The 24,736-nt window shown below is 39.6% G+C and overlaps 2 protein-coding genes across 2 annotated transcripts; one reads left to right on the top strand and one right to left on the bottom strand.

The window, feature by feature from the left end:
- Nucleotides 1–2,639: 2,639 nt before the first annotated feature.
- RBP4 (retinol binding protein 4) lies at nt 2,640–6,753 on the top strand (the record flags this gene model as incomplete). Its single annotated transcript, XM_082001975.1, has 5 exons — nt 2,640–2,777; nt 3,420–3,556; nt 3,716–3,822; nt 5,482–5,694; nt 6,659–6,753. The coding sequence occupies exons 1-5, from the start codon at nt 2,649–2,651 to the stop codon at nt 6,751–6,753; spliced, it is 681 nt and encodes a 226-aa protein (XP_081858101.1). The 5' UTR covers nt 2,640–2,648.
- A 4,043-nt stretch (nt 6,754–10,796) lies between these two features.
- FFAR4 (free fatty acid receptor 4) lies at nt 10,797–13,987 on the bottom strand (the record flags this gene model as incomplete). The annotated part of the gene is made up of 3 exons (XM_082002468.1): nt 10,797–11,204; nt 12,761–12,889; nt 13,454–13,987. The coding sequence occupies 3 exons, from the start codon at nt 13,985–13,987 to the stop codon at nt 10,797–10,799; spliced, it is 1,071 nt and encodes a 356-aa protein (XP_081858594.1).
- Nucleotides 13,988–24,736: the final 10,749 nt, after the last annotated feature.

The raw sequence follows: 24,736 nt of genomic DNA on the forward strand, positions 1-24,736 counted from the left end.
GTCACCATCACTGTAAGTATTCAAAAAACATGTAGACACGGCACTTCAGGACATGGTTTAGTGGGCATGGTGGTGTTGGGTTAATGGTTAGACTTGATGATCTTGAAGGTCTTTTCCAACATTAACAATTCTGTGATTCTGTGTTTAGAACTGATCTTATTAAAAATTATTAACAGAAGTAAATTTTTGTTTCAGTGAAACATGGATTGGTCTCCTGTCTGTAAAACTGCTGAGGACAACATGCAGTAAGTATAATGGGACTACTGACCTAGATTTTCGGAGGTGGACAAATCTCATCAGGTTTTGATTCATTTGGATGACTGACTGTAGACTCCTTTGAAAAACTCTGCCATAGAATTTTCATGGATAATTATGTTATTGACAAAATGGTATAGGAATATATTTGATCTCGAAAGAACCTCTCTGGAAATATAAAGCAGTATACAGATTTTTGAAGGGGACAAACTTAGGAGAAATAGTATTTCACAAATTGGCAGAGAATAAAGATATAATTGCTTTCTTTGGTATTAAAGAAAGTAATAGATTTAAAGGCTATAAATTAAGCTATAATCCCTCTTCTTACTATCAGTCATGTGAGACACTGGACAAAGAAAATACATGTTGATTTTGATCTTCCAAGTATGATGAATTCATATATTAAGACAAGTGACTGTTCTGTAAAAGTATTCTTTTATTCTGTAAAAGAATAAAAGCAATATATTGTAAAAATGCATATATATAACTGGCATCACCATTACCAGGGGCTGAAGCAACATTCTAAAAGCCACCAGAGGGATATATTGCTGTTTCTCTTCAGTCTCTGTGGGAATTAGCAAGCTTGAAAATCTCAGTTTAAAAATTGGAATATTGGCTTATTGAAAGACTATTGTTGAAGGTTTCAGGACAATTAATATACATCCCTTTCTGGTTACCTGTGTTAAATATGTTCTTTACTCCAAACAGAAGCTTAAGATTAAACATAATGGAATTTTTAGTGTCTGATATTATCCAGGGAATCAAAAGTTTCAGAGCAGACTTGGAACAGACCTGAGCATCTGATGTTTGAGAAAGTGAACAAAAACATACTCTCTATGCAAAAAAGCTCCAACACAAAGCAGAAAAGAAAGAATGACAAATAAATCAAACAGACTGTGCCACTGTTTGCATTACATACGAAAAAGATTGTAAAGCGCAGTAACAGTAAAGAGTTTGAAATTTTAACGAATATATGAAATGAATAGAAGGCTGAATTAAATTTCTGTGAAACGCTGAATAAATTGTTTTAATTCTGTACATCAGCTACTACTGAAGTATTTTTTATACTACATTAGTATCTCCATATTTAAATTATATTTTTGCTTAAAATAATGAACACAGACCTTTCAACTAACAGGCTTCTGCCTTTATTCTTTCAAAAGTAGGAGGTAAAAAAAATAGGTGAATTAGTTCTCTTGGTAACAATCATTCCTATCCTGCTCTGGTTACATGTCTAGAAAATAATTAACAGGTTTTCTCTAATGCTTCCTAAAGATGTTGAAACTATATAACAAATATTGACTGGGAGGTAGCAAAACTTGCCTGGACAGGACAAAACAATGATGGTTTATATAACTGAAAACACTTTGCCAAAAACAGAATAGAAATTCTGTAAGCTCTGATTTAAAATTGATGTCAAAAGGGCCATATGTGGTGCATGCATGCACTGGGGTATTTGCAGGCCACATGTATGTCCTTGCCACCTTTGCAGTACCACACAAAAGTGCTCTTTTGCCTTCCTGAAGATTTTCAGGGCCCCAGTTTCTGTTCCTGGGAGCTGATTATGAGATGGTTAGCACTGGAGTCAGCCTTTGGGAAGCAAAATGGAACCAGTCATGAGGACCTGAAGAGATTCTGGCATGACCAAGCTTTCAGAAACTTTAGCAGAAACTTGCAAGTATGCTGTTTGCCACTGTTTATCAGGGGAATAGAGGAAAGGAATCTGGGGAGGAGGTGGAGGAAACAAGTCTGCACCTTGTGACTGGGTTGAGCACATTGAGTAAGAAGGACTTTGGACTGCAGTGTGTAAAATCACAGAGGAGGTGGAAGCAGCTTACTCTCCCCCGTGCAAAGATGGGGTGCCTCTCTTTTCCTTTGTTCTCCCCATACATGTGCACACCCCTTCCCCCAGATGTAAGCTCTGCCTTTGGGTTAGGAAAACCAGAGAGAGGCATTTGCTTCTAGCACCTGCTTGGGTACGGGTCAGGGTCAAAGACCACCTGAGCCCCTGGGTGTTACGCAAGAGGCTGTTGTGAAGGGGCTCTAGCCTGCAGCATGCATCAACCCGCCTCCCTACTCCCCCTCCAATGCTGGCTTTGTACCTCAGGTGGTTGCGAAAGCCCCAGGACTACATAAAACATTCCCTGCCTAGGCGCCCCGCCACTGCCATCAACACTTGGGCTCTCAAGAGGCTACAGGGACTGGCACTGTCTGTAAGAGACCCTGCTGTGGTGGGCTGGGGACAACTGGGTTCATTGCCTGCACATGCATCAGGGAAAGCTGCATGATGCCCTGGGGACCTGTTAGGGCAGCCTTCCTCCCTATCCTGCTTGTGTGACAGAGCCTGTTTCTGATGATATTCTCTGTCTATTTGCTGTTGCTGCAGGGACAGGATGGCCCACATGGAGAGAGCTCTGCCCTGGCTGCTCCTGCTGGCACTTGCCTTGCTGGGCAGCAGCACAGCGGAGCGGGACTGTCGAGTAAGCAGCTTCAAAGTCAAGGAGAACTTCGACAAGACCAGGGTAAATCTTCTTTCTCTACTGGATCTGTGATGTCTTGCCTAACTCCTCTTCCCAGGCTACAAAATCCAGCATTCAGTAGCACCACTGTGTTCATATTTTCACTCAAAGTCATAGACTGCAATACTGAGAAACAGCAGAAGTGTGTGATGTTGCCCACACCTCCATGGATGCTGGATCCTGATGCATCTGATAAAGCAATACTGCGGAAACTGAGGTTTAGCAGACTGGTCTCAAACTGTATGGTCTAAACAGAAAAGGAGTGTAGTGACTTGGTTGTTTCTATGAATAATTAATACTGGAGAGTTTTCAGACATCACTGCAAGGAAAAATCTTTTATACATAGATCTGTCAAGATCTGCCAGTTGTTATCCTCTTCCACCAAATTTTGTATCCTAAATACTGGAGAACCGCAGATACAAATAAAATGCCAGAAGATGCCAATTCTGTCACAAACCCTGGCTGCACTAGGGTTTATGGTGGGTTTATGCTGTTGGAACAGCTAGATTTGTTCTTAGGTACAACTTTGAGGCATGGTGTCAAAGGCTTGTCCTCTCCTCTGTTGCCTCCCCTAGTTTGTAATGTCTGTTTGTAATGTTTTCCATACTTCTAGGTCTAACTGCAGCCTTTCTTATTTCTTTGCAGTACAGTGGCACCTGGTATGCCATGGCAAAAAAAGACCCTGAGGGGCTGTTTCTGCAGGACAACGTGGTAACCCAGTTCACCGTAGATGAGAATGGACATATGAGTGCCACTGCAAAAGGCAGAGTCAGACTCTTCAAGTAAGTTGTTTGCAGTCTTCCTCTTGTTCCATTTCACTAAGCTTCTCCTTCGCTTACAGGTGCTCTAATCCTACCTGCTGGCCCTCTGCTAGTCACACATTCACACTGAATCTGTGCTATTAGGTTTGAATGTGACATTTTCTTTCTCTCTGGCTACAGTAATTGGGATGTCTGTGCTGACATGATTGGCTCTTTCACTGACACAGAGGATCCTGCCAAGTTCAAGATGAAGTACTGGGGTGTTGCCTCTTTTCTCCAGAAAGGAAGTGAGTACTAAGCTATAGAAGATACAGAACTACCTGGGAGCCTAGTTATGTTGTGTGTCCATGCTGGGGAAGGGAAAAGTAGTGCTGGATTTCTTAAACACAATTAAAACATGGAATAACTATCATCCAGGAAAGCCTTAATGTGAACAAGGTAATCACTATTTTTTATATGGAACAGCTGGTTGGCTTTCTTTAAACAAGTGAAAACCAGTCCTTTGTATATCTTTGTATTTCTCTTGTTTGTTACCCAACAATATAATCAAACGTCACTGTTTGGAAAGAAATGAAAGGCAGATAAAGTATTTTAAGTCTTGTTTTAGTTCAGAACTCAGTTACCAGCTGCTTCTGTTCTCTCCAAAAAGCCTAATGTCAGACTTGGTCAAGCAGGGAAGAGGATTTTGCAATTGTTATTTTGCTTGGTCTTGTGTCTGCAAGTGTAGAGATTTATCTGTTTTAAGAAACAAATATGATCCAGTATATACAGATATTTATATTTTCCTGTCATCTGTCACAGCCTATGCAAAATTAGTTTATTGAGCCAAGTAGAGATTCAGACACTTGTAGCTCAAGATATTTCCATGGATTGTTTCCAAGAGAAGTAGGTGGAATTTGGAAGTGATTTGAGCTCCATTCTCTCCAGAAACAGTTACAAAGAATCCTTTGGATGCCAACTGGTCTTGAATTGTTGCCAGATCTCCTCACAGCATGCTGCTGAATCATGTTTTCATGGATACTTCAGATTGCTGACTGACCCCAGACTTTACCTTTCTAAAAACTGTTGTCCCCACCCACAGGAGAGATGGGGAAGAGAACATACAGTGTTGCCTTCACCAGTGCAGACATAGTGCAAGGGAGGATCTTTTGTTCCAGGAAAGGAAGGTGTAGAGATGACACTTTCTACTGCAAACACCTAGGTTCACTTCTGTTAGCACAGGGTGTCTGTGTGACCAGGTATTTATCAGATTACCTAGCTAAATAAGTTAAGAATTCTCTGAAATTGTAACTGTGTTTTGAGAAGAGGGTTTATGATAAAGCTTGTAGCAAATACACTTTTAACACACATGGAAACTGCATGATAATACGTTTTCTTAAAAATGCAGTTTTTAAAGTAACATCCCCTGTAGGAAAATAGTTACGGTTTTGAGTAATCTGGAGCATGACTAGCATGACCAAGAGCATGTTTAGCTTCGCTCTTTGTTTTTTAAACTATTTTCTTTCTGATCCCCTTTTTTGGTTAAAATAAGAAAACTTTCTTTGTACTTCATGGTAGCTACTGTAATACATGGTTCTTTTGTGTGTTTGTTGCCACATTTTATAATGATGTTCAGGCATGGATTTACAAGGCATTTATTAGCATTTCTTCATGCTGCTCTTGTTCTGTGCATGTGTTAGAAGAGAAGCAGTCGTGCCAACCATTTCCACTTCCTTCTGTCACTGTCCCTGATGAAAATGCTTATTTTCTTTAAAAAAAAACAACTCCCTCCAAAACATGGAAATAAATGCTGGACACAGGAGTAAACTAAGAGCTAATCTGTTATCATTTATACCAATCTTCATTGTATTATTTTCTTTGCAGGCTTATGGCAGCAATCTCTTTAGGTTTACTAGATTTTACTGGTGTCTCTAACACCTTTGCTTCTTTTCTATGGTTTCTTCCAGATGATGATCACTGGATAGTGGACACAGATTATGATACATATGCTCTTCATTACTCCTGCCGCAAACTAAACGAAGATGGCACTTGTGCTGATAGCTATTCCTTTGTGTTCTCCCGGGACCCCAAGGGATTGCCTCCAGAGGCACAGAAAATTGTCAGACAAAGGCAGATAGACCTCTGTTTGGACAGAAAATACAGAGTTATCGTTCATAATGGTAAGAACATTTTTTCTGAAGAATTTTATTTCAGGGTTTAATTACTAAAGCACTGGGAGTCTGTTGCTCATTAAATTGCAAATGCATTGTCTTTTACTTAGTGGCTGTAACATTGTCTTTTGAAAACTGAAGCTTGTAGTAATTTATTTCCAACTTTTACTTCCCTTATCTGAAGGAGAGCTAAGGTGTATAGCTTTTTATGTGGCATATCACATCAGCTGAAACAATAATTAGAGGAAGTTGTAAAACAATTAAATGAATGTAGTATGAGTAAACATAGTTAAGGATAAACTTGATAGTTGCTGTCAAAAGAAACTGTATCTCTTTAGTCAGAACTCTCCCTTCAACAACAAAATAGTTGTTGAAGGGAATGAAATGTATTTTCAAAAACTTCTTTGAAAACTTCTACGTAAAAGGCTTTTAAGGAAAATCAGAAGGGTACCTCATAGCAGACCCTTTCTCACAGGTCCTCATGCCAACCGTTTCACAAAGGGATGTGGAAGAGGGACATATCCCTTATACTGGAAGTATGACCTTATCTTGAGTCATGTAGTCAGGCTGAGCTTGCACCACAGGGTAGGATACGGATTAGCTCACTTGTGCTCAAGTATATTAGAAAAGGCCAAATGCTAATTTATGCTACTTTAATCAATCAACTAGAAGGAAACGTAATATACTTACTGATAGAGATTACACCCAGAGTGGGGAATAGTGAAGAATGAAGAAGACAGATCAGCATATTTAGGACAAATAAAATAATAGTGTACCCATCCCTACTCCACCCAACCCCATTTGCATTATGGAAGACACGATATGTACAGAAGACTTGTCTGGTGAATCAGCTGAATGTGAACTCTCAGTGTAATGCTGTGGCCAAAAGAGTTAATGTGATTCTTGGATACATAAACTAAGGATGCAAAAGATGAACTTACAGACTCATATGAGACTGCTGTGCTTGGCATAGGTCTGCTTGCTATGTCACATTTGATAGTAATCATAACTGGAAAGGGTACTGAGGATGAATTAGAAGTTTCAAAGAAGAGCAGAGAAAATGATTGAAAGTTTGAAAAATGTGTGCCCTAGTGAGTGCTTCAAAGACCTTGATCTTTTCTCATCAGAAAGAGGTTAAAGGCTGACCTGAGCAAAGTCTGCACTTGCCCACACAAGCAATGGGAATTGGATAATAAAGGACTTGCAAACATAGGAATAATAAATTAAAATGGATGGAACTTTAAACTGGACACATTCAGAGCAGAAATAAATAGCCATTTGTTTAACTCCAAAGGTCATTAACCTTTGGAACAGTTTACCAAGAGCTGTTGTATGTTCTTCATCACTAAAATCTGTAAATCAAGATTAAAGGCTTTTCTAAATGATGTGTTAGAATAAACTGAGATTGACTGAAGGAACTTTTGTGTAATATAAAGAAAGTCAGAACAGATGAGCACAGTCAGCTCTTGTGGCTCTATTACCTGTTCATCTGATCTATAAACAGAGAGTGATATATTGCCATGTTGTAAAGTAGGTATGCTGATAACAGGGCGCCTGAAAGATCTGTTAAGGTGGATGGTGTTTAGAATACTGATTAGTGACCTGGAAAAAGTGCCTGACAACAATGAAAATTAAAATTTTGTCTTGAATGAGAATTTGGAGACAATATAAAAGACAGTTGAGATTTAAGGCAGTCAAGACTAAGAAACATCATAAATATTTGCAAATGAAATTGGCTTTTGTGAATGATGTGTATGATTGCATAACTGGTAGGACAGAAAAGAAACAATGTCATTATATAATTGTTTTGAATGCTGCATTCACTGCTCTTCAAATGAAGTGCAGCAAGAATAAAAATTTCTAAAGTTGAGAAAACAAAATAATGAGATGATTAGGGATGTTTTTGTATTAAGTCCAAGATAAAGTGTAGATACACAGCTGTTCTGCTGTGGCTTTGAGGTGTGTGTGTACGGTGGTTCCTTGCATTTCTGTCAAACCCAGAGAAAGTACTGTCCTACTGTAAAATCAGGATATCGGGCTAGTCCAAGTACTGGTCTGATTCAGCATGGTGGAATCCATGTTTCTATTATTTCTACACTATATGAGGCTCGCAAGGCAATAAATGTATTGTCAATCTTTGCAAGAAAGTATAAACCAAAATGAAAAACTTAATATATTCATTTATTCATAATTTGTGATATAACTTTTTCAACTATCTCAGAACTTCTATATAACAGAATGCTTGTTTTTTTTTTCACAGAATATAGAACCAATAGTGTAATTTAAAACTAAAAGCTCAGAATGTCTTTGAAATTTCAGCCTTAAATATTCTTTGACTTCCTAACCTTAATTTAAAAGTTGATCATGCTGCCTCTAGCTTGTCCTAGAAATACCAGATCTACCACGTTGCACTGTGTGCTATATTCTTTGTCTGCTATACTAATTTATATTCAGATGTCAGGTGTTGAGTGCAATGTCTAATAAGACTGTGTGAGTCCCACACTGTTTGTAAATGAAAAATAGTAGCCCAGGTCCTTAATGCTATCTGCTTCTTATTGAGGATTATGCCAGAGTTTATGAGCCCAGCACCAAAGTATAAATGAAACTTAAAGCCAGCAATTTTCATTTTCCCCTTACTGTGATCAGGACCTGTAATTACCATAGTGTTAGTTGATTCTGAATTCTCCAGTATCATTAAGCCAAAGTTCCTGCAAAGCAAGTACATTTGGGAATGAGACAACGTTTCTGAGCTAAACTGAAAAAAACACTTATTGAAAGCTTTATATCAGAGATTTTTACAAAATTCACTTAATTCCTTATGTGTGGATTGGAAGCCTTGCTACTTTAGTTTCAGTTCTGCTATTTAGAGCTACAGAATTAGTTGCAAAAAAAGCCGACTTCAGTTATCTGTACTGACCTGCATTCCATTGTTATTATGGTAAAATCCTGACTGACATCTGATGCTGCAAGAATAGGTTTGTATCTGCTTCTAATTGTGCATACTCTGCCTATGTCTTGAAGACAATTTTTTTCCCCCCAAAGATCTTTCATTAGCTTTTTAAATTAATACTATACTCAATTTAAGTTCCCCAAAAAACTCTAATAGATGTACAAAACTTACCTTAATGGGAAAAAAAAATCTAAAATATCTGTTCTTGGTATACTGGCTCTTTAAGGCAAAAGAGAAGCCTAGAAAATGACAAGTTTTTTCATTGTAACTTACATTGCATTTCTGATGGTAGCTTCTTTCCAAATACGGATCAAACTATGATACACTTAGTCTCTCAGAGTAATAGCTCAAGTTGCTTTAGGTTATGCAATGTGAGTGTGGATATCACAGCTGGACTACTTGTAAACACAATACAACGTCATGTTCATAGAGCTGAAAGCTGAATCTGCTGTTAGCATTTGCTAGAACCAAAAACTGTGAATTATTCAGCTAATTTACTATTGCCATTAGAAGTTTTGGAGGTCAGGAGATTCTTATTTTGTTGAAAGACATTCTTAGATTAATAATTTTTAAAAGGCAAATAATTTGAAGCTTGTCAAAGTAAATAAATAACTCTTTTATCACTGATCTATCCAGTACCTTGTTTGACAAAGTATTAAAATGCTTAGGACAGGTATAACAGGTTGGATGAATTCCTGTTTTGTTCCGAGTGGAAAATTCTTTGGAATTATAAACTGCAGAGCAAGGTATTGGCATTATCACTACAAATAACGAACTGCTGGACTCAAGAGCATTTTAAAGAAATCACATATGTATGCATTTTAAATTTGGTGAAAGTTTGTGTATTTTAATTTTGCCTAGTGTGATTGAAAAACAAAATCTTGGTTTTTGTGTGTTTCAGGATTTTGCTCTTAAGGAGATCCAAAACTATGGAAAGAACCATGTAACAGCACCATGGATGTAAAGTTAACACATTGATCGGGTGTTCTCTTGAAAACCTTTTAAACGGCTTCATTTAGATTTTGAGCATATTTATCTGAGCTACGTAGCTCACCTTGTTAATAAACCAATGAAACGTTTTAATAAACTTGGATTACAGGGGAAGCAAATTGTTTGTATGCACATCTGTACATCTGTAGACATTGGGTTTATTAGTAAACCATTATCTTAATGCACTATTTGGAATTGGTGACAGATGCCAATAATTTAGAATTCAATCATTCCTTTTTTAGCAGTTTCAATTTGTAACTAAAAGAGTTTTAATTAAATATATAAATGTATTTGCTTTCTAAAACTTGCAATTTCTTTTCAAATATAATATCATCCTTTTTCTAGGAAATACTGGAAATCGTTCCCAATAGCATTTTAGAAAAGAGGAAGGAATTTCAGTGACCCTATATATCACTGATTAACTTTATTATATGACTACTGAAGGCATAAAAATATGCATAATTTTAAAGAACTATTTTACACACAAGTAAACATTTGTTTATTTATTCTTCATTTATAAATTACAGGCATTATGTCCATATTTTTATCTTGAGATGGAAGAAAATTGGTCATTCACTTAGTGATTATACATGTTTATCATCTGGTTTCCTACACAAAATTGCTTAGTCTGCCCAAACCTATGCTCAGGCAATCGGTTGTCTAGGTGTATAATCAAGTGCCTTTTTTAAATGGGATGTAAAAAAAAGAGCAGATAGTTTATGAGGATGTACATTTTCACTAGAAAGTTGATCTCTCTTACTCAGTAGAAAATGGAGTAAAATCAGAGTAAAAATGGATCAGGTGCCCTCTTGATATAGATTCCCTGTAACTTCATTAAATTAATGACATTTATGCCAACAGAAAACGTACTCTCATAGAAATTAATTTGTCTGTAAGTACTTATTTCAACTATACCACATTCACCAAGTTCACTGCCACATTCTTATTTATTTCAGTGTAAGTGGAGAATTCAATCTATTGGATTAAATTGTCCAAATCTTACTTAGACAAAGCAGTGAAGTCAAGAGAATTTTACCTGCAGGAATTAAAAATACAGATTTAACTTTTTTTTCCTTCTCTGGCATATAATGCTATAACATAGTGACCCATTCAACCTGGGATAGTGTAGACATTAACATCCAAAGTGTGGCACAGCTCAGACTTCAAATAATTATCTGGTAATGAAAGACAAATTTGGTTGTTCATGGTTACTTCTTCTTGCAGTGGTTTCTGTACCAGCCCCATGCCTTACAGGGTTCCCTGTACAACATAGAAGAATTTCCTGACATTTGCGTCTGAAATGGGCAACATTATACAAAATTGGATTAACAGCAGAGTTGGCAAAAGTGAATAACGCTATCCAGAAGAAAATCGATGGCAAAATATTTAAATCTTTTTTGTAGTTCTGGACTAAAATTAAAATAATAATTATGATAATTGGGCTCCACATGATGAAGAATGAGATCATCAACACAAAGAGGATGCGGAATAGTTTGTAGTCTTTCTGGGAAACACGAATCTGATGATTTTCCGAGTAGGCTAAACCAGCATTTAAACTCCTTCTTGATGCTTTTGTAATCTGCAGGAACAAGAGAAGAAAGTAACTTTCACTGAAACCTAAAAGAATTATTCACACATTTTTCCAAGTGCAAAAGTAAATCTTGGCACATGATATTTCTGTTTTGAAAAGTGACTACAAAAAAGGCATTGCAGAAGTCCACTTTTACTTTTTGTCAATGCTTCCATTTCAAACATTCCTACTTTACGAGCTTTTTTTTTCCCCCTCAGCTGTGAACTCACCTCAATACTAGTCAAGCTGGTTGTTCTCCTCATGGCTCTCTACCAGACATAAATACTTTTCAGCATAAAACAGAGCCTTAATTACTCATGAAATCCCATTAACTTCAAGTTATGACCTCATTTGTTCTATCTAAATAAACCTATTGATTTTTTTTCACAAATGCAAACTGGAACATAGTTAGCAATCCTGTTGATGCGCAAGATGGAACGCAATCCAATTCTTACGGCCATGCTGATATTATAAGGTAAGTATTAGAAGGAACATGAATTTATTACAGTAACTAAATCATAATACATTTTAAATTTGAATAGGATTTTACATTGTTTTGTGTAAACTTCTAGTTTTTCAGTTAGTAATCAGAATTGCTTTCTATGAACTAACCTTAAATGTTACAGATCCTTTTGTCACTATGAAAATCTGTGTCCTGTAAATGTACTGTCTGATGTAATAAACCAGACTACGGGTAGTTTGGGAATCTAGTATTCATGGGTGTGAATCATCTGTCATTAGGTAGAGTATTGAATCCCAACAGCTTGCAGAAAATGCTAAATCTCATGCTCTACATCCCTGTCTTCACTGAAGTTGGCATAGCACAGTAAGTCTGTTACATTCACATATCTGATTACACGTTCTTGGAAGAGGAAGGGGTATGAAATCAGATGTTTTAAAAGGAATTTAGGTAACTAAGATCATGCTTGCTAGAATATAGATTAAAACTGTGTGGTGCTTGGTGTCTTGGCCTATGTTTCAGCAGTCAAACAACATCCACTCAGAAAGAAAGTGGAAGTAGAGTGTTTAATTCACAGTTTTTGTTTGCGAAGTTTGAAACTGTGGAGGAATAAGTGTAATCTAACAAGATCTGTGTACTAAAATACATGCAGAAAACCAGTAGATCTAAAAGGGGATGGATTTTTCCTAGTCCTGCCTCTCTGCCTTCTTAGAAATACCTTGGTTTAGGCTCAAGGAAAGGAAAATCTAGTTTTTACTTATTTCAAATGCTTGACTCTTAAAAGAGGCGATTTTAGGAGATTGATACTCTTTAACTATGAACAGCACATAAATGGAGAAGTGTATTAAATACTATATATAAATAAAGAGAAACTTTGTGTTGGGCTTCTGGTAATGTGCTGTTCAGGCCTGTTCATAGTTGAAACGTATAGGCTGTTATGTACAGGTTGAAGTGCCTCATTTTATATCACATACTTACCATCTCTTGAGGAAACCATGTCTATCCCCTTTAGGTGTATTTGTATTCAGTGACAGTATGTTGATGCCTAGTGAGTTACTGTTTACTTCCCTTTGTTCTACGAAAAAAATTTAAAGGAAAAGCATACCTGTAAGATTTTGGAATAACTGATGACAATGACTGATCCTGGTATTAGAAAGAAAACTATGGCAAAGGTCACATCCCAAACTATTTCTCCTGCAATGCTGGGCCAAACCAAGGTGCAAATCTGAATCTCCTGTTTACCAAGAATAAAGAAGAAAATTAATATTCTGCTGCTATTTTTACTACAAAGTTGTCCTTCTCTCCCTCTATGCCTACAGACAAAACGGCTGCAAACTAAACCGAGTCTGTGAAAACCTTCTACTCAAACAGAGCTGTCAGTTAATGTGTTACTTCATGGTTTTAAAAGCCAGTACAATTACAAATAGATGCGTTGTCCACAATCTAAATATTTCCATAAATTTAATGTCAAATGCTAATGACAACTTTAAAATTGAAACTTATAGGCCTTAATCACGTATTTGAATGTCACGTTGGGTGTACTTTTGTACACATTTTGAAACACTGGGCAGAAAAACCCGTGCGTGGTTCCCGAGCCCCCCGGGGAGCGCAAAAAAACCCCAGCCGATGCGCATTTCCCATTTAATGGGAGGGCCGGCCGGGCGAGCGGGCCGGGCTGGGACGGCGGCGCCGACTCCCGCCGCCGCCCGGGGCCCGCTCTCCCCCGCCGCCCCGCGCGGGCCCCGGCCGCCCCGCGCCTGCAGGGGCGGCGGCTCCGCCCGGCCGCGCCGGCCCTCACCTCGCCGCCGGCGGCGGGCAGCCGCACCACGGTGAAGAAGCAGCAGAGCGGGAGGGTGGCGAGAGCGGCGAAGCCCCAGATGAGGAGGAGGACGGCGGCCAGCGCCTTGCGGCGGCGGAAGGCAGCGTGGCGCAGGCGGGCAATGCTGACGACGCGCTCCAGGCTGACGGCCGAGAGGGAGAGGATGACGACGGTGCCGCTGAGGCTCACCAGGTAGAAAAGCATGTGGCAGACGACGTCGCCCAGCACCCAGGACTCGGTCCAGCGCACGACGGCGATGAAGGGGATGGCAGTGATGAAGAGCAGGTCGGCGCAGAAGAGGTTGAGGACGAGGCAGTTGGCGGCGCACAGCCGGTGCTGCCGCCGCACCAGCAGGCAAATGCCCCAGATGTTTCCCACCAAGGCCAGCAGGAAGATGGAGGCCAGGGCAGACGACTCGCCGACACGCAGGGCCGTCACGTTGTGTCCCCTAAAGTCCGAGAAGAAGGGGAAGTAGGTCCTGTTCCCCCCTGGCACGCCCCAGGACCCCGGCATGAGGGTGGCCAGTGGGCATGAGAGACCCACCGCAGGTGGCAGCACCAGCCCTAGGGGAAGGGCTGTGCTCCCCACCACCACGGCGGCACCCAGGGTGCCCTCCTGGCACGGAGCAGGGGGCTGGCTGCCATCTCCCCTCTCTCTTCTTCCTCCTGCCTGTGCTGCCGAGGGCTCAGCCGTGCCAGCTGGGTGGTTTATGGCCCTTACGCTGGAGTGGAACAAGGAAGTGGGAGGGTAAACACAACGCCACTCACGCAAAGGCGAAGCCACTGTGTGTGGGGAGGCAGCGAGGGGCCAGGGGCCAGCAGGACCACTTGACGCCTCCCTGGGGAGGGCGTCGGTCAGCGCCCTGGCACCTCCGTGCTGAGGGGCCCAGGCCTGGCCACCTCCTCCAGGCCCCGCCCTGCTCTGCTCTACAGTCAGGCCCCCAGGGCACCAGTGACCCAGGGAGGCCGCCCAGGCTTCTCCCCTTCGCTGGCGATGTGTGCATGGCTTAAAACAGGGCGATGGCTGTGAGACCGCTCCAAGAGCTCTTCTTGGGAGCCCAGGATAACCAGCACTGTTCCAAGGTAAAAAAAGAGGAATCTACCCATTGCCTCATGTCTTGACAGTGGCGTTTGAAAACAGCAGTCCTGTGAACTGCTTGTGGTAAGCGTGGGTCTGGTGTGGAGGGGAAGTGTCAGTCTTGATTTTCGGATCTGTTTACTAACTTGATCCAGAGTCTACCCGCCTGTTTTATGAGTTACTCCTGAAGAAGCCTGGTAAATTAAGACCTATCTAGAAAATATCATCTTTTCTCTGGACTTCAATTCCTGAAAGCAGTTGCTCAAACTGTAAATGAAAGTAGGCCTTTCGGCTTATGCTTTTCATTCCAGATGATTTAGAAATGGACTGGGAGTGAAGCACATAAATCATCAGACGAGCATATGTTTTCATAAAGTATGTAAACAGTTGTATAACTTTAGATGGCTCTGGATGAATTCATTTGACTCTGTGCCAGTGTAGGTGCTTAAGGGTGCAGTTGCAGGCTTGGCTGTATGGAGCTACAGCTTTTGATTAGGTGAGAGTTATTACAAACTGGTGTGCCAATGGGACCGGGTGACCAGGTGGTACTTCCGTGGTACCCTGGGTGTGACCCTGCCATCAACTGCTTATGCAATGGCATTACTGGTGATTCCAGATTAGTGGGGATTCCAGAAACTTGGTCCTTCTAAGGGATGATCTGCTAATGAGGAATGACAAGAGTGAGATCTTTCCTGGACTGCTTCCCACATCTTTGCCAGTGCAGAATTTACATTGATTTTAATTAGCATGTTTTCTCTTGAGCTATAAGTGGTTCTAACTTATCTACGCTGTCTCATCAAACAGGGAGTTTGCAGGACAGCTTAAGCAGGTGGATGAGATGCTCCTACTAATTCCTGCTGATTTCTTCGACTGTATGAAATATGGGCAGATTTGCTGCTAAGTGGATGGCTGCTATGAACTATGAACTCAAAGGAAGACAGTGAGAAAATCTGCAAAGATTATTTTTTTGGCAGCCAGCAACACAAGTGACTGGCAAGTGTCTCAAAACACATATTTTATTTGACATCATTTGCTGGGAGGAAAAACTCTGCACCCATACTGCAAAAGTTTCATCAAATTTAATGGAACTACTGAGGTTGATTACAGAATCACAGAATCACTAGGTTGGAAAGGACCTTCAAGATCATCAAGTCCAACCATTAATCCAGCACCACCATGTCCCCTAAACCATGTCCTGAAGTGCCACATCCACACGTTTTTTGAAGACTTCCAGAGATGGCGACTCTACCACCTCCTTGGGCAGCCTGTTCCAATGCCTGACAACTCTCTCAGTGAAGAAATTTTTCCTAATATCCAATCTAAACTCCCCTGGCGCAACTTGAGGCCATTTCCTCTTGTCCTATCACTAGTTACTTGGGAGAAGAGACCAACACCCTCGTCACCACAACCCCCTTTCAGGTAGTTGTAGAGAGTGATAAGGTCTCCCCTCAGCCTCCTCCAGACTAAACAACCCCAGTTCCCTCAGCCGCTCCTCATAAGACTTGTGCTCCAGCCCCCTCACCATCTTTGTTGCCCTTCTCTGAACACGCTCCAGCACCTCAACATCCTTCTTGTAGTGAGGGGCCCAAAACTGAACACAGGATTCAAGGTGCGGCCTCACCAGTGCCGAGTACAGGGGCACGATCACTTCCCTACTCCTGCTGGCCACACTATTTCTGATACAGGCCAGGATGCTGTTGGCCTTCTTGGCCACCTGGGCACACTGCCGGCTCATGTTCAGCCGGCTGTCAACCAGCACCCCCAGGTCCCTTTCCGCTGGGCAGCTCTCCAGCCACTCCTCCCCAAGCCTGTAGCGTTGCATGGGGTTGTTGTGACCGAAGTGCAGGACGCTACAATTTATGTTGGCTTTGCTATAGACTGATTCTGTAAAATGCTTAGTGAATCTTGAAATATAGCAAATACCTCATAGGTCTGGGACTTTATACAAGCGGACAAACTAGCCCCAAAGTCCTGGGCAGCTGGCAGTAGCGATGATGTGGTCAGCTCTGAATAGAGGCTGGGATTTGAGAAAGAGCCATCATTAGAAGTCTGGTTGTACCTGTGTGAAAACTTGAAAGGCATTAACGGGATGGGTGGGGGGCAGCTGGAAATGGTAGCACAGATAAGTGGAAATTGTGTTGTGAATGAAATCTTTAGCCCCTTTGGCATTAGTAGAAAATGAAATCAGAAACTGGTCCTACCAATTCAGGGTAAAGTAAATACATGCAAAACAGAATGGGGGAAGAAAAATAGGGAGAGAAACATCCAAAGCAGCATTATTGAAAAAGTGAAGATATTTTCAGTCAGGGAGGAATGAAAGCCATAGAGGAGCAGAAGGTTTGAAAATTATATGATGTGTGGAAGTATCTGGATAGACCCTTGGTCTTTGTTAGAAAGGATCACCTTTAGCTTTGGTCCTTGGGTGTGAATGAGAGCCTTCCTTACTCAGCATAAGGCTGTTGTTTGCTCAGGAGAACCAAAGCAAAAAAGCTGCTTTTAGTATGCTATTAGTGAGCTTCACACTGGCCTGTGTACAAAATCCTGTGCCTGGGGACAGCAGAGGTGTGAAGAAGCATGCACATTTCCATGGAGTTTAATGGAATGAATGGGAGCTCCTTGCAGGAACAAAACCAGTTGGATTACTCATGGGTCTAATGGGTCCATTTTCTAAAAACATAGTTTTCTTTTCCCTCCCATGAAGTACGAAAGCTGTATTATTTGCTATTGGGTAGCTACAATCGTAGCAACCATCACAACATGAAATCTGAGGAAGGGAGGAATTGTAACCTCTATAGAGCTACTCTGGCATTACTGTGTGGATGCTGTGTGCCCTATATGCCTCACATGTGCTTATGACCAGGAAGTGATTAACAGAATGCTTGGAAACCTGTTACAATTGTTTAACCTATATCATTTCTTCAACCTATGTGCTCTGTTATCTTCAGAAGTGGTGAAACCTGGAGTAAACTCAAATTTCATTGTTCTAGGTTAAATGAAAGATGCAGGGACCTCTGTGGAGCTGATTAGTTAGACTAGCAGTGAAAAATCTTTTTTCTTCTTTTGTGGGGTTTTTTCAGCCTGGATGAAAGCCCGAGTTTTTGCCTTCTGTATGGCAGATAATGGCTGTGTAACTTGATACCATAGGCAAGCTCTGTTTTTCAGATTGTTCCCCTAACAACTGTGACCTGTCATGGCAGATAGGGCTAGTTCATCTTACTTATTTCTTGGGCATAAAAAATATTCACAGAGAGAGGGACCTCTTGGGCTAGATTATTCTGTGAGATGGGAATTCTTGTTCCATTTGGGCATGACCTGGTAAAGGTTTTTGCCTTATTTATGCATCCTTTTGCATGTTGATTGGTGTTCAAGTCTTTGGGTCTATTTTCATGCACCTGTATCACAATGAAGTAGTACTGACTTCTGTAACAGATGTATTGCATATTTAATGTTTGCTAAATGATTTAAATTCATTGCGTTAGAAATGTTGACTCTTTGTCTTCACAAAAGATGTTCCAAGCTTGTAGGTGACTCAAGCTGTGTCTATGTAATAAGGATTTTAGCATAAGTTGCAACCAAGGTTAGCTTTCTATTTTCATGTTTGCTTTTACATACCATACTGCAGCTGTTCTACTTCTAGACACTATTAATTCTGTGCTTAGAAAAAGCTTTACTTTTAAAAGTCAGGTATTTCTGAACTTAGGTTTACAGAGGGCCTGTCTGCTGCAAAGAAAATTGTCCATATTGGAAGACAAGGCTTGTGCTTAGCTATCGTTTACCTAGGGCTGGAGAAATAGAAAAACCATTCTTGCAACACCGATGAGAGAAAGTACAGGTAACACTTTAAATTCTGCTGTAAACCCTTCTGGCTTCCCAAGTGGAATGCTAAACCATGTTATTTCCTGCACTGTTCATGTTTTCATTATCAGTGGCTGTTTGGGGTCCGAGTGCATTATAGTTTAATATGAGATGATTAAAGAGATGTGACTTAGAGCTGTTCATAAACCGTGTCCAGAAAGCGTGGATGTCTAAACTAGGCTGTATAGTCTTCTGTCTAGTTGAATGAGACAATACCGACCAGATTACACTTGTTAAAGCATGATAAAACTTGCCCTTTTGCTGATGCAGTGTGCTCATTCACCAGTTTTGAGTTGGTCAAGGAAATGAAAACTGGTTGCATTTCTGTCAAGAAGCCAGCTGGATGTCACTGTGATAAGGTCACAGGCTTGTTTCTTACAGGATGTTCTGAGGCACCTTATCTTGCTCTCTCTTTTTGAAACTATTGATTCAATATTAAATACTTAAACTTTTGGTTGGTCAGAGACACAGCAAAATGTGTATATGTCCCAGACTACTGGTGGGGAGCACTGTTCCAGGTCTGAAGGGGTACTGGGTGTAAGGGGAGGCCTCACTTCATGGATATGTGTCCTGTTTGAAGTCAGCTTTTTTTGCAAGAAGAGACTCATTTGTCATAGGCAGCCAATGCTAGAAGATAATTTACATCTGTGAGTCCTCAACAGCACCTCCTTTCTGCGCACCTAGCCTTGACTCTTGAGGAGTGATGTTTCTCACTGGCTGGCTTGGGCAGCTCCCACTCAATACGCTGGCTTCCTGAATCCTGTTGCTGGGCACCCTATGGAGACAAACTCCCCAAATGCCAAAGAACCCGACACCACGGTGCTGTTCGTTAAAACAATGTGGGAATGAGGCACTTCCCAACACTAGGGAATTAAATGACATCAAGTTGCATTTGTGTCATTTTATCTTGTTTTCCAGTGGGGTTGAGATGCATGAATGCAAATATTGATTCTAAATAATTTTGTGTGGTCAGACTAGAAGTTTATACAGACATAGAAATGCCAATAATTTTCCAGTTGAGGAACAAGGTGAAGTTAAACTGTTGTATTGACTTCTGGTGCGGTAGCTAATAGTTTTGCGTGGAGTGAAATAACATGAAGAATCAGTGTGTTACCTGCTTTTTTTTTATTTAAATCTTAGGATGTGTTGTTTGCAGGTCTATGTATGTCATAAAAAATAGGGCTTCAAGGGACTGTGAGAAATCATCTGGCTGATGTGCCGGACCCAAGGCACACTCACCTGTTGGGAATGGTTTGGTTACATAAGTGTCCCTGTAAATCTCCAATGGTGGAGATTTTGCAGCCTCTGTAAGCGATGTGTTTAACTGCTCATCTAACCACCAGAAAGATTTTCGTTATGTCAAAATTTCTCTTGCTGCAATTTTGAGCTTGTTACTCTTCTCACTGAACATAGGAAGACTTTATTTCTTTCCTCTGTATGAAATTTTGTCATTTTTCTTCATATTCTTTTCTAGACTGCATAACCCTGATTCTTCCACGAATTTGATCGGAAATCTGAAAGACTTCTACTACATTCAGGTTAGTTTAAACTGTTCTTGAAGTACACTACTTAAAATTGGATACAGTATTCTGGCTAAAAGCCTCATCTGTATTGACTAGAAATGAAAGCGTACGCAGAGAACATGTAAGACTCTGTTTACTCATCATGTTGTAAAACTGTTGCAAAATCATGCAGGTGGGATATTGAGTCATGTTCAAGTTTCTGTATACCGTAATGCCAACAAACTTTCTGGAGGAGCTGATACATTGCCATACTATTTATTTTGGGTTTTGGCAGTTGATTATTCCTACATGTAATACTTCATCCTATTTATTTCAGATCATTTGGTGTTGATAAATGGAAAACTCCTGCTGTGCTCTAAAGAGCTCTCAGTTCCTACTTTGGAGTGTTTCAGATTTTGTGTGTACTCTAGTAGCATCTGCATCACCTATGAAAATATAAATAGTTTTGGAATCAGACTGCTATGGAATTGTCTAATACATTATTCTTAGTTAATCATGTCATGTTTTAAAATGGGCTTAAGGGGAGGCTAGAAGAGAAATGTGTTGAGAGGTACTAACACATGTGAACCATGTCTAGCTCTTAAAGCTTGAGATTATTAGAAGGTCTTAGCAATGCATCCCCTATCCTTAGGCTATACCCTCAGCATCCACTTTAGGCTGCTCGTCAGAGACACTACATGCTCTGGCCATGTGGGTCAGAACAAAGATCCATTTTTCACTGCACTTATGTTCTTGGCGCTATAAATTATTGATACTTAGTTACATAATGCAGCTTTTTGGCCAGTTGTGACACCTATTGTATAGACTAGAGGAAATAATTGTATTTCCCTATGTTATTGTGAAACCGGCATTTGAAACAAAAGGTCCACTTTAGCACATCTTTTGCTTTTTCACTATCCACAGCCCTTGCTCAGTTAAGAAAACTGGGGACATGTGACATGATTCCCAATGCTGGTTCTATGCCAGGGTTTTTTTTCAAGGAATTGCAGTTAGGTTGTTTTTGTCTAAAATTCTTTGGGTTCTTTTCTTCCTCGTTAGGCACCACACTTTTATTTCCTTCCCTACCTTTTAAATCTCACCTACACTGCAGAGTTCTCCAACACAATTGCTTGCTGTGCAGGTGACTTCAGAGAGGCCCTGCCCTGGGAGATATGCAGCACCTTGCTCTGGATGGCTGCCTTGAAAATAACCCAAACAGACCCCATACTGACAGTATGGCTGTATTTTTAACACCTGGAGACTTTCAGCAGGACCATCCCTTACTGCAGGGAGTACCACTTGGCCACCTAATTCTGTCACGTTTTCCAAATTAGAGAAAGGAAAAGATTTAGAAATGCTGCAAGTAGTATTCTGAGTTGCATAGTCCTACTGTATGTAATGTAGCTTGTATTACTATATATACACTGTATCTTTCTTGTATGATAGAGATAATTGCTTATCATTTTTAAGGTAAAAACATAGCCACAACTGTTACTGTAATCTTAACAGTTCAATCAGATTACAAAGTATGGAAACTAATAGACAGGTTGATTGACAGATTAAAATGGAAGTGCCTAGAGCTCCTCTAGTGCTATGTTTTCATCACTTATAAACTCCCACCTATCTCTGATTTGTCATGGAGATATCACGAGAGCAATATTGCCCTTAGTTTTCTTGAAAACACTGCACCATTTACGTTAGTGTTCTTTGCCAGGTGAACAGTGACATCCTGTTGTCTCTAAATATTTGTGCTGTTCAGTGTGATTCTTTTACAGCATAACCGGCACTACGCCTCCCTGACACTTTTTATCTGCATAGTTAAACATAGTGGTTTATTGTATAGCTTGACAAAACATCCATAGTACAGTTATTGGCATATGGCAAATAACTGCATGAAAGATGGTTATCAAAACCAAGAAGAGACAAAGCTGCACAAGCAAGTAAATGATTAGAAATTGATCCATCTGATAATAGAGCCATCTTTCAATTCTTATTATTTCACAAGAAGCTCTCCTTCTGTAAAGGAGTCAGTTGTTACGCAGAGTTTAGTTGTCTTTCCAACCACACCACAGCGCATTAAAACCACTTAATTCATCTGCTGTTTACGAACACTGTATGTGAAAGACAGAATTTATAAATATGCTAGTATTGATGAGCGCTTTTATTAATCCAGAAGATTCCCTAGACCAACATCTTCAAATGATGCAGACTTTACAGCATTTCATCTAGGTTGAAATTTGATTACTTGAAATGGACATAACTCAGAAAAAGACTACTGAAATTGTAAATACAAAGTGCTTGAAATAACAGGTTGGTTTTTTTCTTCCTGCCTTACAAAGAACTAAATTTACAGCTAAATCTTAGATGAGCTCATTAGGCACAAATGTCTCTTTCCTACATATAAGTGGAGAGAGGAGCAGCAGAACTTTTTCTTGTTCATTTACTTTTAGGATAAAAAATAATTTTCAGTCTGAAGAGTGGAAAAAAAAGCAGTGATGTGATGTGCATGCTTTATGGAGTTGGAGTTTCATAGTTGGTTTTAATCACATGTAAGCGATGACAATATTTGTGATTCTGCCTTCAAAATAAGTCTTTTGATGAACTAGAATGTCATTTTGGCATTTTTCAACAAATATACACAACATCAGTGTGGTAAATTTATCAGTAAGGTTCTTTTGTGCTTGGGTCTAATATTTTGCAAGCAGGACTAAATGCATTGTTAAAGTTCAGAAGAGGTGCTGGAATGAACAAAACTTTTTAAAGGTTATCACATCATCAACTTTGAGTCTCCCTGTACAGTGCCAGCTTCTAATGAGAAAGTATTTTATGCTAATTTAAGAAAGCCTCAGAACTACTGAAGAGAAGACTGCTGACCTGTAGCAGGCAAACTTATTTCATCTATAATACATAAAAGATCAGAATTCCCTTTTGCAGAAACTATGCCGAGTATGCAACCGGGAATAGAATACTAGCTGATTAATGTGGTGTTAAAAGACAACTAACTTAAACTTCCAAAAGTAGTTTAATTAGAGATTAAAATTATTAGGCTGCAATGAAAAACATAGTTGTTATCCTGAATTTAAAAGGTGTTTAGAAAGACAGACATGAAATTAAGACAATTTCCCTCATAGCAAAACCTTGAGATTCTGAAGCATAATTTTTGTTTTACTTATTAGTTCATCATATCTTTTGTCAGAAAACCTGTTGCTACAATTAAGCAAATTGTCAAACACAAAGATTAGCTTGAGACATTGTCAGTGAAATTGAAAAGTGGATAGATAGTGGCTAATAAAATAGATTTGGCAAAGATATTTCAGATAAAGATAATTGCTTTTAACTTTTCTTTCTGTCTCAGGAACATTGGATTTAATCAATAACATCACCATTTGATATTATAATAGTTATTGTGAAAACAACCTGGAAAACATCCTCACATTTAAGAATAATGCTTAACCATCAGAGATTAGGGTGAACATTATAGGGTAAACACATGGAGTTTTGTGGGAAAGCATGATGGAAAAAAGCTCATACTAGCTAGCAATCGGAATCAGTACACCAGAGAAAGATAGACCTTGCCTATTTCACTGTTCTGAGCAAACCATAAACTTTTAAAGAAAGCAAATTTATCTTAGTTAGTGTATCTTCGTAAAATTTCCTCACTTTAATGAATTTTTGTGGAAGGAACTGCTTGTTGGACTTAACTACAGGTGCAAGGAGCAGAATGCTAGCAACAGGTCCAGGTTTACGGTAGGTGCTAAAGGAAAATAACACCATGATTGCAAATCCATAAGGGAACTTTTTGCCAGTTTCTATTTTGTTGCAAGACTTTATTGCTAACTTGTTTTCTGTATTGAAACCAAAATACAGTGACACTTCAAATCCACTAGAGCAATTTATTAAAAACTGCACTTTTAAACTGGGACATTTGTCAAATGTAACATATTGAATAACTGACATTTCCCAACTCTAACTTCTAAAATACAGAAGTGCAAACAAGTTTACTTCAGCGTAATTCTATATCCAAACTTCAAAAATGGTCTCTGACATTGTCTGAAATGTAAACTTTTTTCAGTACCAAGGAAGTTTGTATTTGCTAGGAAGTTTGTTTTCCCAATGACTTTTTTTTTTTGTTAGAAGAACTTAAACCTTGGTCAGCATTTTTATGAGCTCTAAGTCACCCCTGACTGTGCTACAGTGCAACAGGCTACTTATGATTGATGTTTTCAACGTAAATCTTAAAGGAGCAAAGACCTCTTAACATGACCCTCCTGAGTTTTAATATATCAAAATGGTGCTCTATATATCTTATACATGTGTAATGCAATACATGTACCTATATACACTACACACACTATACATATACATGCACCCCATATACATATAAATATATATAGAGTGCACCTACTAGGGCCAAAAGTCTTTTGCAGCTATTACTGTCAGTTAAGGTACTACCACAGTCATCAGGATTCACCAACCAAGAATTGTATATGCCAAACATTAAAATAAAGTCTGACACAATAGGTGTGCTTTTACTGTTCTCATTTTTAATAGTGCAAAAAATAAGTCAGTAGTTTACTATTTTAAGATATTCCTAATTCTAAAAATACTTCCATTTGCAACCAAAAATGCAGTAGCTATTTTTTGCAAAAAGGCAGGTAAAATATTTGAGGCCAAATAAATTACTGTAATGTTTTTGTGGAACTGAATTATAAAACTAGTAGTCCTTTATACAACTGTAAGAAAAAAAAGCTTTAAAAAGATCTTTTGCCTTTGTAGAAGAGCATATTGGCAGTGTGTATAAAGCAAATATAGTAAGTTCATTTGGAGC

Source organism: Phaethon aethereus (genome assembly GCF_964289735.1).
Source record: "Phaethon aethereus genome assembly, chromosome: 7".
Lineage (NCBI taxonomy): Eukaryota > Metazoa > Chordata > Aves > Phaethontiformes > Phaethontidae > Phaethon > Phaethon aethereus.